The sequence below is a fragment of the Giraffa tippelskirchi genome, chromosome 10 (genome assembly GCF_054371585.1).
Source record: "Giraffa tippelskirchi isolate mGirTip1 chromosome 10, T2T-mGirTip1v1.2.pri, whole genome shotgun sequence".
Taxonomy (NCBI): domain Eukaryota; kingdom Metazoa; phylum Chordata; class Mammalia; order Artiodactyla; family Giraffidae; genus Giraffa; species Giraffa tippelskirchi.
The window spans coordinates 38,931,873-38,949,427 of record NC_137284.1 but is presented as its reverse complement, the minus strand read 5'-3'; the positions used below and the strand labels follow the sequence as shown (position 1 = coordinate 38,949,427).

Genomic DNA, 17,555 nt, shown 5'->3' with positions numbered 1-17,555 from the left:
CTCCCAGGCCAGATCTAAGCCATAATGGTAATTAGTTACTGATTTTATCATAATATATATAGACATAGATATAGATAGATTCAGATCTTAAACTCCCTGTGCAAACAAATATTTCTATGAATTATGTATCTTTTCTCATTTATTAGAGTAATTATCACAGTAAAGAAATGTTAGGTTTAATGGCTTCTTATTCCTCTTGGACGACATTAATTAATCTTCATAATAATCACAAAAAACAATGTATTAATTATTCCATTTGACAGAGGAGGAAACTGAGAAAAAAAACTAGTAAGTGGTAAACCAGGATTCAAACTGATGAGTGCTGGCAGCACTCAGTCCTGAGAATCAAGACTATCTCCATATCTTGCCAATATCAATCACTCCCGGAGTACAAAATCACTCCTGCTGACCGAAAACCATTGATCTAGTTTTATGAGAACTTTTTGTCAAAAGTTTCTGAATTTTGTCAAAAGTTTATTCTGACTCTATTAAGATGACTTTTCTAAGCATGTTAATAAGTCAATTGTGTTAATTGACTTCTGAATGTTAAGCTAAATTTGAATTCCTAGGCTGAACCTCACTGGAACATGGTATTATTGGATTGATCTGCTAAAATTTTGTTAAGAATACTGTATCTAAATTCATGAGGATTCTGAGTCCGTTGTTTCCATTTTCTTGTAATGTCTTTGTCTTGCTTTGGTATCAAAATTATACTGGCCTCAGAGAATGGATCCTGAAGTGATTACTTCTCTTCAACCTTCTGATGCAGTTTGAGTGGAATGAGTAGAACTGCTATCATGCCTTCTTTAAATATTTATTAAAACTCACCAGGGAAGCTAACCAAGCATGGAATTTTCTTTGGGAAAAGATTTTAAATTATAAATCCTATTTCTTCAATAAATATAGGGCTGGTCAGTTTATATATTTCTTTTTTAGTAAGTTTTGGTGGTTTATATCTTTTAACATACAAAGGAGAAGGAGGCAGCAGAGAATGAGACGGTTAGATAGCATCACGGACTCAATGGACATGAGTCTGAGCAAACTCCAGGAGAAAGTGAAGGACAGAGGAGCCCGGCATGCTAGAGTCCACGGGGTCACAGAGTCGGACACTATTTAACAACTGGAAAATAGCAACAATCTTTAAAGAATATAACCTTTTCACCTAAGTTGACAAATATATGGACATAAACTTATTCAATTACCAAGTTACTATTCAATTAAAGTTACTAGTAACTTTAATTGGTTGGCTCAAAAGTTTGTTCAGCTTTTTCAGTAAGATTCTATGGAAAAACCCAAACAAACGTTTTGGCCAACTCAGTATCACCTGTATAATCTATAATGGAATCACCTCTCTCATTTTTGATGCTGGTAATATGTTATCTTTTCTCTTCTTTTCTCATCAATCTGGCTTAAAGGTTTGTTAATTTTATTCATTTTCTCAAAGAACTAGCTAAAGTTTTTTGTTTGGTTTTAATTTTTTTTCACTTATTTCCACTCTAATATTTACTATTTCTTCACTTATGCTTACTTTGTGTTTAACTGCTCTTCTTTTTCTAGTTTTCTAACGTTGAAACTGAAATCACTGACTTAAGACTTTTTTTTTCTAAACAGGTTATTTCACGTTATAAATGTCCCTCTAAGTAGGCAGTCAATATCTTACCAATTTTGATATGTTTGTTTTTTCATTTAACTCAAAACACTTTCTACTTTACTTCTGATATCTTCTGATATTTTCAAATATTCGGGGATTTTCTAGGTATCTTTTGATTACTGGTTCTAATTTAATTTCATAGACACCAAACAATAAATCGTATGACTTGAATCATTTGAGATTTGTTTTGTAGCACAGAATATGGTAAATTTTGATGATACTTGAAAATAATTTTCACTCCATACTCCAAATAAAATGATCTATAAACGTCGACAATGTCAAGTTAGTTAATAGGGTTACTCAAGGCTTCTGTATCCTTCATGATTTTCTTTTTACATTCTATATCAAGGATGTTGATTATTTCTCATTGCAGTTCTGTCAGTTTTTGCTTTATTTATTTTGAAGCTCTCTTATTAAATGCATAAACATTTAGGAATATTACATCCTCTTAATTCATTTATCCTTTTACTGTTATGAACTTACCCTCTTTCTCTCTGGTAATATGCTCTGCTTTGAAATTTACCATGCACGAGCACATGCTAAATCCCTTCAGTCGTGTCCAACTCTTTGCAGTCCTATGGACTGTAGCCCTCCAGTCTCCTCTGTCCATGGGATTCTCCATACATGAATACTGGAGTGAGTTGCCATGTCCTTCTCCAGGGGATCTTCCTGACCCAGGGATCAAACTCGCGTCTCTTACATCTCCTGCACTGGCGAGCAGGTTCTTTACCACTAGCACCATTGTTATTACAGCCACTCCAGCTTACCTCTAATTAGAGTGAGCATAATATATCTCTTATCAAAACTTTTACTTTTAACCCATTTTAAATTTATTTGTCCCTTTACTTTTAAAGTGACTTCTTGTAGGTTACATATAGTTGAGTTGATCTGAAGTTTATAATACACATACCTTCAAGTGATTCATACAATGTCCCATATGGTATAAAAACCTGTCATTACATTTCCATTTCTCCCTCTTGAACTCTGTATTAATGTTGTTAAACACTACTTTTACATATAACCCTCACAAACTACACAGCCATTATTTTTGTAATCAGTAACGCTGTAATGCTGAAGAAGCTGAACTTGAAAGGTTCTATGAAGACCTACAAGACATTTTAGAACTAACATCAAAAAAAAGATGTCCTTTTCATTATAGGGGACTGGAATGCAAAAGTAGGAAGTCAGGAAACACCTGGCGTAACAGGTAAATTTGGCCTTGGAGTACAGAATGAAGCAGGGCAAAGGCTAATAGAGTTCTGCCAAGAGAACGCACTGGTCATAGCAAACACCCTCTTCCAACAACACAAGAGAATACTCTACACATGGACATCACCAGATGGTCAACACCGAAATCAGACTGATTATATTCTTTGCAGCCAAAGATGGAGAAGCTATATACCGTCAGCAAAACAAGACGGGGAGCTGACTGTGGCTCAGATCATGAACTGCTTATTGCCAAATTCAGACTTAAATTGAAGAAAGTAGGGAAAACCACTAGACCATTCAGGTATCACCTAAATCAAATCCCTTATGATTATACAGTGGAAGTGACAAATAGATTTAAGGGACTAGATCTGATAGACAGAGTGCCTGATGAACTATGGACAGAGGTTTGTGACATTGTATAGGAGACAGGGATCAAGACCATCCCCGTGGAAAAGAAATGCAAAAAAGCAAAATGGCTGTCTGAGGAGGCCTTACACATAGCTGGGAAAAGAAGAGAAGCGAAAAGCAAAGGAGAAAAGGAAAGATATTCCCATCTGAATGCAGAGTTCCAAAGAATAGCAAGGAGAGATAAGAAAGCCTTCCTCAGCTATCAGTGCAAAGAACAAAGGAAAACAACAGAATGGGAAAGACTAGAGATCTCTTCAAGAAAATTAGAGATACCAAGGGAACATTTCATGCAAAGATGGGCTCGATAAAGGACAGAAATGGTATGGACCTAACAGAAGCAGAAGATATTAAGAAGAGGTGGCAAGAATACACAGAACTGTACAAAAAAGATCTTCATGACCTAGATAATTACAATGGTGTGATCACTCACCTAGAGCCAGACATCCTGGAATGTGAAGTCAAGTAGGCCTTAGAAAGCATCACTACGAACAAAGCCAGTGGAGGTGATGGAATTCCAGTTGAGCTATTTCAAATCCTCAAAGGTGATGCTGTGAAAGTGCTATGCTCGATATGCCAGCAAATTTGGAAAACTCAGCAGTGGCCACAGGACTGGAAAAGGTCAGTTCTCATTCCAATCCCAAAGAAAGGCAATGCCAAAGAATGCTCAAACTACTGCACGATTGCACTCATCTCACATGCTAGTAAAGCAATGCTCAACATTCTCCAAGCCAGGCTTCAGCAATACGTGAACCGTGAACTTCCAGATGTTCAAGCTGGTTTTAGAAAAGGCAGAGGAACCAGAGATCAAATTTCCAACATCCGCTGGATCATTGAAAAAGCAAGAGAGTTCCAGAAAAGCATCTATTTCTGTTTTATTGACTATGCCAAAGCCTTTGACTGTGTGGATCACAATAAACTCTGGAAAATTCTGAAAGAGATGGGAATACCAGACCATCTGACCTGTCTCTTGAGAAACCTGTATGCAGGTCAGGAAGCAACAGTTAGAACTGGACATGGAACAACAGACTGGTTCCAAATAGGAGAAGGAGTACGTCAAGGCTGTATAGTGTCACCCTGCTTATTTAACTTACGTGCAGAGTACATCATGAGAAACGCTGGGCTGGAAGACACACAAGCTGGAATCAAGATTTCCGGGAGAAATATCAATAACCTCAGATATGCAGATGACACCACCGTTATGGCAGAAAGCAAAGAAGAACTAAAGACCCTCATGATGAAAGTGAAAGAGGAGAGTGAAAAAGTTGGCTTAAAGCTCAACGTTCAGAAAACTAAGATCATGGCATCTGGTCCCATCACTTCATGGGAAATAGATGGGGAAACAGTGGAAACAGTGTCAGACTTTATTTTTTTGGGCTCCAAAATCACTGCTGATGGTGATTGCAGCCATGAAATTAAAAGATGCTTACTCCTTGGAATGAAGGTTATGACCAACCCAAATAGCATATTTAAAAGCAGAGACATTACTTTGCCAACAAAGGTCTGGCTAGTCAAGGCTATGGTTTTGCCAGTAGTCATGTATGGATGTGAGAATTGGACTCTAAAGAAAGCTGAGCGCCAAAGAATTGATGCTTTTGAATTGTGGTGTTGGAGAAGACTCTTGAGAGTCCCTTGGACTGCAAGGAGATCCAACCAGTCCATCCTAAAGGAGATCAATCCTGAGTGTTCATTGGAAGGACTGATGTTGAAGCTGAAACTCCAATACTTTGGCCACCTCATGTGAAGAGTTGACTCATTGGAAAAGACCCTAATGCTGGGAGGGATTGGGGGCCGGAGCAGAAGGGGACAACAGAGGATGAGATGGTTGGATGGCATCACCGACTCGATGGACACGGGTTTGGGTAAACTCCAGGAACTGGTGATGGACAGGGAGGCCTGGAGTGCTGCGATTCATGGGGTCACAAAGAGTCGGACACGACTGAGCGACTGAACTGAACTGAACTGAACACTTTTAAAGGGGGATATATAAGAAAAGTATCTTTTATATCTACGAAGGTATTGATAGTTACCATTTTCAGTGCTCTTCATTTCTCTGTGTAGGTCTAGATTTCTAACTACTATCATTTGCCTGAAAGCTTCCTGACAAACTTTAACATTTCCTCTAGTACAGGTCTGCTGGTGATGAATTCTTTCAGCTTTTCTATGTCTGGAAATCGTCTTTACTTTGTATGTACCACCTTCAAGGAAAACTGAAGCACATATTACCTTCACAAGGCAAACAAAGTATATAACTAGGTGTATAAAGACTAGCTATGATGAAATCTCATGCCTAAAGAAAAATGGCACCCCTTTTTCCTTTGGCCTAATTGATCCTGTAGTGGTCCTTCAAGCCACTTGGAGCAGAGTACCTACTAGATTCAATGTCAACCTCCAACCCCAAAATCTCTAGGATGAATTATCAAATTACTCAAAGAGAAACACAGGACAAAGAAACACATGACAAAATTATCTCCTAAAGTATCAATAAATCTATGTTCAAATGAACTACTAGAATAATGATATTTCCTCACATTCCAAGCTACTGTGTCCTTTTACCAGAAAGTATCGAATCTAAAAATACATCTTCTTAGCTTTTATCCATGCACATCCAGAGAAATTCACAGAACAGTCATATACAAAGATGATTATCACCATATTGATTGTGACACTGAGGAGCTGGAAGTAATTTGGATGTCCATCAGTGGAAGAATGAACAAGTAAAATGCACTAGATGAACCAGACAGTGTTAATGGTGCACAAGTCTGTAAATGTACTAAAAACCACTCCAAAGGGGTAACTTTTATGGTATGTGATTTATATCTCAATAAAGCTATTATAAGGCATATACAGGGGATCAAGGGATGAACAATCTGGCATACTATGTAGCAGTCAGAGCAATACAGTGGAAGGACATAAAGGAACACACATAGGTCTCAAAAACACGGTGTCAAGCTCAAAGTAAAGACAACAATATGGATAGATCTTCAAATGCATGCATGCTAAGTCACTTCAATCGTGTCTGACTCTGCAACCCTATTGACCAGAGTCCACCAGGCTCCTCTGTCCATGGGGTTCTCCAGGCAAGAATACTGCAGTGGGTTACCATGCCCTCCTCCAAGGGATCTAAAACAGCATTAAATTGCTCAATAAAAGAAAATAAGAGGGAGTCTCTAATAATTCCCCTTTTCATGCTCACAAGTCCTCCTCTATGTCTGCCTTTGTGATCAAGTGGACCATGACAACTTTCAAGAGTCTATTCACTTTGGATAGCAAAGTATCTTCTCTTCTACCAAATGAAGATAAGAGCTCAAGATGACCCAAACGTTATACTGGGTACCAAAATCACATTCCTCAATGTCATTTAAAGAATCAGAGTAAGAATAGTAATGATAACCCTATATGTGAGACAGAATAAGAGACACAGATGCATAGAACAGTCTTAAGGACTCTGAGGGAGAAGGTGAGGGTGGGACGTTCTGAGACAATAGCATTGAAACATGTATATTATCATATGTGAAACAGAACACCATTCCATGTTCGATGCATGAGACAAATGCTCAGGGCTGGGGCAATGGGATGACCCAGAGGGATGGGATGGGGAGGGAGGTGGGAGGAGGGTTCAGAATGGGGAACACATGTAAACCCATGGCTGATTCATGTCAATGTATGGCAAAAACCATTACAATATTGTAAAGTAATTAGCCCCCAACTAAAATAAATAAATTTATAAAAAAATAAAATAAAATAAAATAAAGAATCAGAGTAAGAATAGAGAGAAAAACATCATCCCTAATTCTGGTACTCATAAGAAACCATCCAACAAAGGAATCTCCTAGCTCAGGAGCTCAGTTGATAACAGATTTGCTTACTCTTTTGTTTACCTTCCCTTGAGAAAACAAGGTCATCTGGTTGGCTTAAAGGACTTGGGTCTCAAAGTTAATGGAAGGGGGCAAGGAAAGAAGAAGAACAGATATTATTAATATGTTCACCAACTTAGAAGAAAAGGGTCATTCTCTCTCATCTTTGCCATTTTCTAGCGTATTTGCTCCCAATCTCCATCCATTCAATAACTATTCATTAAGCACATATTATGTTCTAAACACTGTGGATACTAGGGATGTCAGTGAACAAGCAGGAATTCTTGCTGTTAAGCAGCTTATATACAATGTGGGGCAAATGAAGCAAACAAATAAGAAAATTTCTAAATTTTAAAATTTAATTTACTTATAAGAGCCATGAAAAAGAAAAGATTACAAGTTAGAGAGGTGAGGGGAAGCTGATTTAACCATAACAGTAAAGACTCTCTTAGGATGTAACAATAGGTTAAGAAGCATATAAGGAGAAGATGATAGCCAAGAAAATTTTAGGGAAATAGATTTCCAAGCCCCCACCCTTGTCCCCCAGAACTGCTACAACTATAAAGGACTAACAAGCATCAAATACTCTACAGACAAAAACAATCCAGTGTAAAGAATAAGAAGAGCAGATGAGGTCAGAGAGACACCAGCTTTGTGAGGTGTTTGTATTGTACATGGGTGCAGTGAGAAGTGGGAAGGGAAGGTTTTTCTAAATTTTAAGCAGATCCAGAAGCTCTAATTTGTATTTCCAATGACTCTAACTGCTATGTGGAAAACAGACTGTGTAAGAAGACAGGAATGGGAAGATGTAAACGAATAAGGCTGTTCAGGCAGCTGAGGTGAGAGATCTTAGGCTCAGACTCTGGTTATAACTGTGTAGGTAATGAGTCACTATAAGATGCAGGGTATATTTTCCAAGGAGAATAAGATTTTGCAATGGACTGGACCAACAGTATAAGAAGAAAAGAGTTAAAACACCTAAGTTTCTGGCCTGAGCAACTAGACGGATGGTTGATGTCTTTTGATGCAAAAGGAAGGCTTAGGGGAGCAATTTGAAACATTGGTTGCTTTTTGAATTTAATACTTTCAGTTTACTTTTTTTTTGAGTTCATCTATCAAATTTCTCCAACTAGTTTACAATCCACTTTGTATTTCTTTTGTATCCTCACCTGCCTAGCATAGCTGATACATAATAAATACCTGCTGAATCTAATTAAACTGAAGTAGCCTTACAAGAAAACATATGAGACAACATTTTCAAACCGTATGTTTGAAAAATCAAATACAGATGTTTTAATCAAAGACACTGCATGTTTAAAATTAAAAAACAAGTGCTAGAGACAAGTCTGTAGATATATGTTTACAATTTTAAAACGTATGCATTGTTGAATGCTTGGTGGCATAAAGGAAATTGCAGAGAGAAGTTTTCAAAAGACTTACATAGAAAGATTGGTAAATGTCATAACTTATAGTTAAACCAAACAGAAATGAACTACACTTGACATCACACCCTAAATAACTGTTAGCAGCAAATTATAAGTTTTGAAAAACTGGAATCCTCAGTCATCGTCACAACCAACAAACTAAAAGGAACTCATGTAAATGCTAACTTTTATGTGTTCTCTTTTAAATCAAACTGTGGCAAACTTGAATCCTAGCAGCTGGTGTTCTTGTGGGTAATTGGTTCTGGTATATTACCTTCATAAAAACACTTCCATCATCTTATAGACATATCTTGGGCAAAAGCCAGAGAATATATTTAATTCTTTTTTGTTTATCTTCGATACATTTTGCCCTTTAACAACTAATTCTCTAAGAACTCTAAAAATCTGGAAAAAAAAAACTATACAATTTTTAAAATTTTACATTTTTCTTTCCAAAATTTGCTAACATAGAACTTAAAGACTTTCACATGGGTATTAATTAAATTGTAATAAACTATTACAATTAATAAATATGTAAGACTTCATAATTTTTAAAATTGCTACTTAAATTATAATTTATAACATTTATAGCTAAGTCTACAAATCACTTAGGTTTAATAACTGAGAATTATCCGGGCTTACTGACAGATATTACGAATAATAAGAATAGCCCAAGAGAATATCTTCGTATAAAAGCAAAAGCATTAATAGAGATGTCCCTTATTTAGAATATATAGTTCTTCACTCGCTCCCTACAACATTTAACACAGTTCATAAACACAACTAGCAAGATTTATATTCACAACTACACAGTTTAAACACTACTGTTTTCTGCTTTGAGACAACCATCAATGTTAAAAAACAGAGATGAGGTTTTACATCTCTCTCTCCCCTAGCAAAGTATAAGGTCCTCAGAATCAGGAACTATACCTTGTTTACTTGGGTAACCCCAATTTTATCAATTATGTCTAACAGAGTAGAAACTCAACAAATGTTGCTTATTCTTTTTTTTTTGTTCCTAAATTTTGGCCTCAACTTAGCAATCCTTGGAAAGGCAAGAATTTTGTCTTATGATCACCAGTGACACGTCTCGAAGATAGAGCTACCTCCAATTCCTCTCCTTTCTTCAATATTCAGGTCCCATGCAATTCACAAAACCTTCTTGGGGACTTTCCTGGGGGGTCCAGTGGCTAGGACTCCAGGCTCCCAGGGTGCTCGGGTTCAATCCCTAGTCGGAGAACTAGATCTCACATGCAGCAACAAAGATCTACCACAGCCAATAAATAACATATAAAATGTTGTTGTTGTTCAGTTGCTCAGTCATGTCTGACTCTTTGCGACCCCATGGACTGCAGCATGCCAGGCCTCTCTGTCCTTCACTATCTCCTGGAGCTTGCTCAAACGCATGTCCATTGAGTCGGTGATGCCATCCAATCATCTTGTCCTCTGTCGTCCCCTTCTCCTCCTGCCCTCAATCTTCCTCAGCATCAGGGTCTTTTCTAATTGGTTGGCTCTTTCCATCAGGTGGCCAAAGCATTGGAGCTTTAGTTTCAGCATCAGTCCCTCCAATGAATATTCAGGGTTGATATCCTTTAGGGTTGACTGGTTTGATCTCCTTGCTGCCCAAAGGACTCTCAAGAGTCTTCTCCAACACCACAGTTCAAAAGCATCAATTATTCAGCGCTCAGCTTTCTATATGGTCCAACTCTCACATCCATACATGACTGCTGGAAAAATTATAGCTTCGACTAGATGGACCTTTGTCAGCAAAGTAATGTCTCTGCTTTTTAATATGCTGTCTAGGTTGGTCATAGCTTTTCTTCCAAGGAGCAAGCGTCTTTTAATTTTGTGACTGGAGTCACCATCTGCAGTGATTTTGGAACCCAAGAAAATAAAGTCTGTCACTGTTTCCATCGTTTCCCTATTTGCCATGAAGTGATGGGACTGGATGCCATGATCTTAGTTTTTTTGAATGTTGAGTTTTAAGTCAGCTTTTTTCACTCTCTTCTTTCACCTTCAAGAGGCTCTTTAGTTATTATTCACTTTATGCCATAAGGGTGGTGTTGTCTGCATATCTGATGTTATTGATATTTCTCTCAGCAATGTTGATTCCAACTTGTGCTTCATCCTGCCTGGCATTTCACATGATATACTCTGCATATAAGTTAAATAAGCAGGGTGCAATATACAGCCTTGACATACTCCTTTCCCAATTTGGAACCAGTCTGTTGTTCCATGCCTGGTTCTAACTGTTACTTCTTGACCTGCTTACAGGTTTGTCAGGAGACAGGTAAGGTGGTCTGGTATTCCCATCCCTAAAAATTTCCACAATTTGTTGTGATCCACACAGTCAAAGGCTTTAGCATAGTCAATGAAGCAGAAGTAGATACTTTTCTGGGATTCTCTTGCTTTTTCTATGATCCAACTGATGTTGGTAATTTGACCTCTGGTTCCTCTGCCTTTTCTAAATCCAGCTTGAACATCTGGGAGTTCTCAGTTCACATACTATTGAAGTTTAAGTTGGAGAACTTTGAGCATTACTTTGTTAGCATGTGAAATGAGTGCAATTGTGTGTTAGTCTGAACATTCTTCTGCATAGCCCTTCTTTGGGACTGGAATGAAAACTGACCTTTTCCAGTCCTGCAGCCACTGCTGAGTTTTCCAAATTTGCTAGCATACTGAGTGCAGCATTTTCACAGCATCATGTTTTAGAATTTGAAATAGCTCAGCTGGAATTCCATCACCTTCACTAGCTTTGTTCGTAGTGATGCTTCCTAAGGCCCACTTGACTTCACACTCCAAGATGTCTGGCTCTAGGTGAGTGATCACATCATGATCACATCTGTGGTTACCAGGACCCAGGGAATAGAGCAGTGACCTCCAGAAGAGATTCAGCCAGACCTGCCTTTGAATGTATGAGTGTCTCCTGCAGCGGACAGGTCAGCAGTGACCTGCCACAGGGACAGGGGCTCTGGCTGCCGCAGACCTGGGAGGCGCGGCATGTGGCGTAAGTCCTCTTGGAGGAGGTCACCGTTAGCTCCACTATAGAGCTGCCGGGCAGACTACTCACAAACTATAAATATTAAAAAAAATAAAATAAAACCTTCTCATTTCCCCAGCGCAAAGCTAACTTCCTTTCCTAAAGTTCTTAAAACTGTACTGTCTAACCACATATTTGACGATGAATAAACTATCATTTTAATTATTTTTTTACAGCTTACAGGTCAATGCCAATTCTTTTTTTTTAAAAAAACATTTTATTTTGTATAGGGGTCTAGCCAATTAACAAACATTGTTGTGATAGTTTCAGGTGAACAGGGAAGGGATTCAGCCACACATATACATGTATCCATTCTCCCCCAAACTCCTCTCCCATCCAGGCTACCACATAACATTGAGCAGAGTTCCATGTGTTATACAGCAGGCCCTTGTTGTTTATCCATTTTAAATAGAGCAATATATTATCATTTTAAATCCAGATCTAGATATACCTTATTACCTCAACTAAACTACTTTCAAGAACAGAATAATGACTTATGTATTTTTGGTATTTGTTTAGTCACTAGATCGTGTCTGTCTCTTTTGCAATCCCATGGACTATAGTCCTCCAGGCTCTTCTCTGTACAAGGGATGTCCTAGGTAAGAATACTGGAATGGGTTGCCATTTCCTTCTCCAGGGGATCTTCCTGACCCAGGGATTGAACCTGCATCTCCTGCATTGGCAGGCAGACTCTTTACCACTGAGCTACCAGGGAAAACCATAAAGACTTATACTTGTGTCCAAATACACAAGAAAGTGCTTTGCACCCAGTAAATGTTCATTGATAGAAATAAAGACAAAGATGATAAAGATAATACCAAGCCAGTTTTCCATATTTTTCTCAGATATTCATTCAAAGGCATGGCAATGCTTTTGAAATTTTCTGATCAAAATAATTAAGGAATGGATAACTTGTCACAGCCAAAACTAACAAAGTGATATAATTCCTAACCAAATAGTAATTTACTGTCACCCAACATTTTAGTGGGTATATGTGTATATGTTCAAAACCAACTGAATGTAATGAGACTATAACCAAAAATTAAGTGAAAAGGCATGATTACGCTCTCCAAAGAATGGTTACTTAATACTATGAGCTACCAAAACTATACGGCATAGTAACAAAAGATGTCACAAAACAATATGCCCCCAATTTTTTATTGGGTACATAATGTGTAATGTGAATGTGCATCTATGTATATTTATGTAGGGACATTGGAGGAAAGGGAAGGGGATAAAATAATAAACACTAAAATGTTAGTAATTGCTACATGGTAAAACTACAGATAACTTTTACTTTCTTCTTCATATTTTTCTCTACTTTCTAATTCAGAAACACATACCTAAATACAATAAATAACTTTCTTAAAATAAAAGCTCCCAACATTTAGAAATTTTATCATTGATGTTAAAATAAGCCAACAATCTCAACTCAGTCTAGTGAGCAATATAATAGAGTTCTAGAACTTAGTTATTTCTTAAGGCTAAATTTAGGCTCTGAAAATATTTCTTACCTATTCCACACTAACCACCCTGTTACTTAAATAATAGTTACCTAGCAATAGTATAAATAAAAGGCTCTATTTAGAGGAAGGGGAGATGAAGATGAAAGAAGATGAAGATACTAAGACTATCATTAGTATCCCAAATATATCATGTACAAATTTCTTTGAACACAGTCAAAAATCCATAAGGATCTGATCTCATTAAATTTTTAAATTACCGACCTTGGCTGACAAAAGATAAAAGACCAATCTATATCTTGCACTTTCTGAAAAGCTTTTCTAATACTGAAATTTATTAACCTGGACATAAAAATTACAAATCTACTTAACAGACAAATGTTACTCCTCACACCCAAAAAGGTTCACATTTAGAAAGAATTAGAGATTCAAAAGTTTATTCTAGATTGCAAATGCTATCAAAACAACATAGTACAGCTACTCTGGAAAATAGTTTATCAGTTTCTTTAAAAACTTACCCTTCAACTACCATACAATCTGGCAACTGTAATCCAGGGCATTTATCCCAGAGAAATAAAAACTCCTGTTCACACAAAAACTTGCACATGATATTTATAGCATCTTATTTGTAACAGCCAAAAACTGGAAGCAATCCAGATGTTCTTCAATAGGTAAACAGTTAAATAAGCTAGTACAGCCATATCATGGTATACTTACTCGGCTATAAAAAGGAATGAACTACTGATATGCCCAACAACTGGAATCAATCTCCAGAGAATTATGGTAAGTGAAAACAGCTAATGACAAAAAATATGTACTATATAATTCTATTTATAAAACATTCTTGAAATGACTATAGAAACTAAAGAATTACAGAGATAAAGAATAAATTAGTGATTGCCAGAGGTTGGGCAATAGGAGGGAAAGGTCAGAGGTAAGTACTAGGTGGCCAAAAAGTTTGTTCAGGTTTTTCTGTAACATTTTATGGAAAAACTCAAACTTTTTAGCCAACCCAATAAATGTAGCTACAAAACGGCAATGTGAAGAAAATGTTGTCTATCTTGACTATATAATAAACATCAATGTAAATATCCTACTTTTGATCTACTATCGTTTTGTAAGATACTACTATTAAGGGAAACTGTATAGAGAGTACATGATATCTATTATTTCTTACAACTGCATAGGAATCTATGATTATTTCAAAATAAAAAGCTTAATCTTAAAAAAACAGAGTATTTTTAGGGCATCTTCCAACATTGATTATATCAATCAAAATCAAACATCTTCTCTCCAGGAATTTCCAGTCTAAACCAGGTAACCCAAAAAGTTTGTGGAAATTTACTTAAAATTTATGAAAAGTGTATAAACACATATAGTATTTGGGTATTAAAGTATGACCATGTGGTCATATAAAAAAGCATGTGCACAACTAAAAGGAAAACAAATGCATTAAAACTCAAATCCATTCTGGGTATGCAGATGTAATATTTTTAAGTGTTTTACAAAATAAGACAGGAAAGCAGCACCTAGAATAGTTCAGTGCTACTATTATGATTTCCATAGCACCCTATAATTCATCTTTCAGTCCTTTTCAAACATTATTATTTCTACTGTGACTTTTCCACTAGATAGCAAACTCCATCAATACAAAGACTGTCTTCATCTTGCCTTCTAGCACATAGCACAGTAACTTACACAGAGCAAAAATTAAATATCTTAAAGCTGAAATCAGTTGCTAAACACAAGTCTGAACTACAGCCTCCTCTGTTACAGAATTCAAAACCCTATCCTCAGGTAAACAAACAATTATTTATCTTTCCTTAGTTGAATTTTTCAATGTTGCCTATAATTTCTAAGAAACAACTTTAAAAGCTTTTAATACACATATGTTTTTAAAATATGAGCTTGACAATGAAAATCATATACCCTGAATATATATCTACAGCAAAGAGTATCAGACAACATTAATTTCAATTCTGAAAACTTAAGAAATTTTTTTGAAGCCTAGACAATCATATTATTAAATATATTCAGTATTCAAAACTAGAATCAATGCTATTTTGAAATCCAGGAAAACTGTACATCATAAAAGCTTATCCTTAAATCATTTTTCCCATAAGAAGTTAGCAATAGAAGCAGAATATGAAATGAAATTAAAGATACATAGAGAGAGGATACAGATATAGATATGCACACTACCAAAGATGAAGACCTAAGCTTAAAAGAAAAAAGAATCATGAAGAACACAGGGCAGTGAATCTATTTTCCTCCTGAAACAAGTACAATTCAGTCATATAATTTAACAGGAATAAACCAGAGAGCATCAAAGCTATTTTAAACATTTAAGCCTGTCCTTTAAAACAAAAACAGACAACATTCTCAAATTTAAGTGTGTTTCCTTTTTTTAAGGGAATTTTATTCAGAAGACAAAAAAAGGCTAAAAAAAAAAAGTGCAAGGGAAAATCTCAAAAGCAAAAAAAAAAAAAGATTTACTTACCAAATTGGCCATATAAATTGTGAGCAGCCCTCTCCTGCAAATAATTTTAAGAAGAGAGAGAGTGAGACTAAGCACCAACTTGACTTAATAATCACTTCATCATTTTTTTTTAGAAATCTACTAAATCAATTATCAGTAGTGGTGGGAAAGGGATAGATTATGCAGAACTAAGTTTTTAGTACCATAACAGTTAGCTGTATAAATTGATTCTACAAGTCATTCTGTTTGGCAGTCATTAAATATTCTGTTTAGTGCTTGTTGATAAAAACTCTTTAAAATTACTATTGCCTGGAACTTCCCTGGTAGTCTACTGGTAGAATCCACCTTCCAATACAGGCAATGTGGGTTCAATCCCTGGGCAGGGGACTAACATCCCACATGCTGCAGGGCAACTAAGCCCATGCACCATGACTACTGAGCCCATACACCACAGCTACTGAGAACACACACCACAGATAGAGAGCCCCGCTGCAACAAGAGAGAAGCCTGCAGGCTGCAAATAGAGAAGGCCCACATGCCACAACGAAAACCCAGCAGAGCCAAAATCTCTTAAAAGATTAAAAAAAATAAAGTAAAAGCTCTAATATTTCTTAAAAAAAAAAAATATTACTATTGACTAGTAATTGCTAATTAGACTTATTGTGAAGATCATATATCTAACATCAGACGGTAAAGCGCCTGCCTACAATGCGGGAGACCCGGGTTCAATCCCTGGGTTGGGAAGATCTCCTGGAGAAGGAAATGGCAACCCACTCCAGTATCCTTGCTTGGAAAATCCCATGGATTGAGGAGCCTGGTAGACTACAGTCCGTGGGGTCGCAAAGAGTCGGAGATGACTGAGCAACTTCACTTATATCTAACATAATAAACGAATACAGTGTTAAATACACGTCAATTACATCTCAATTTTTAAAATTACTGATACTTTATTATTTATTAATAGGAATAGAGGTACAATTTGCTATTAGTCTACCTTTATGTTAGAGAATTCTAAACTTAATGAAGAATCCTAGCAAATTCATCTTGCCAAGAAGTCAAGGCCATAACATTTCTAACTAAATGCAAATTTATTTTTAAAAAATCAGGTCTTCTATCATTTTATACATAATGCAACTGTTCATTAGACATTGTTACAAATCATACTAAATCATCTTGTCTTAATTTCATTGTTAAGTGAAAAGTCAGGTACTAAGTGAACTTTTTAACACCAAAGGACAAACAAAAGCTCTGTAAACACTTGCTTTACAGAAAAACTACATAGTTACTAAATGCATATTCACTCTTACTTAATGAGAATTCACCTAGAAACTCAAAGATAAGGACAATTTTATGCCCTTATAACTTTAACTTACACTGCACATGAGACCATAAATGACACACATCTCTCTAATAAAGAGGTCTTTAATATTTAAAGCATTCAAGGGCAGGGCTCAAATAAACTCTGAAAATCATAGAAATATATCTGAGTTTCAATAATGAACATTTTTAGTACTCAAAGAAAGAATTACTTTGTAACATAAAAAAGTAATAATATCAAATCACTTTCATTTAAATATCATGCTAGATCTTGATATTAACATCATCAATCAATCTTCTTGATGTCAGATCCAGTCATACAAAACTTTGATTGTTCATCACTTAAAATGGCTTGAAAGGATTTTCAATTTACTAAAGCCATATGGAGGCAGTATGATATAACTGAATAATGCTGCAGTGAAGAAATCAGGGTTCCAGTTAACTTTCTCTGGTACTCTAGCTTTGTCATTAAAATGAGGGAACTAGTTATCTAACATATTTTCAAATATAAAAACTATTTAAAGAAAAAAACTTACATTTATCACTAATACATAGAACATAACATTGGGTCCATCCTGGTTGAAAGGGGGAGGCGCCCTAGGCATACCCACTGGGCCATGCCCCTCAATAATGTCCCTCTTCAGCAGGTCCTAATGTACCTTAGCAGAACAACAGAATTCCACTGCTCCTCTAAAAATGAATTTCAAAAT

The 17,555-nt window shown here is 36.3% G+C and overlaps 1 protein-coding gene across 2 annotated transcripts in view; it reads right to left on the bottom strand.

The window, feature by feature from the left end:
• The window catches only part of TMEM135 (transmembrane protein 135), a 279,242-nt gene that overhangs the window by 195,644 nt on the left and 66,043 nt on the right, over positions 1 to 17,555 (bottom strand). For both annotated transcript variants that reach the window (XM_081533337.1, XM_081533338.1), the window contains exon 4: positions 15,550 to 15,583. In XM_081533337.1, coding sequence (XP_081389463.1) covers positions 15,550 to 15,583 — 34 coding nt within the window. The remainder of the gene's footprint in view (positions 1 to 15,549; positions 15,584 to 17,555) is intronic.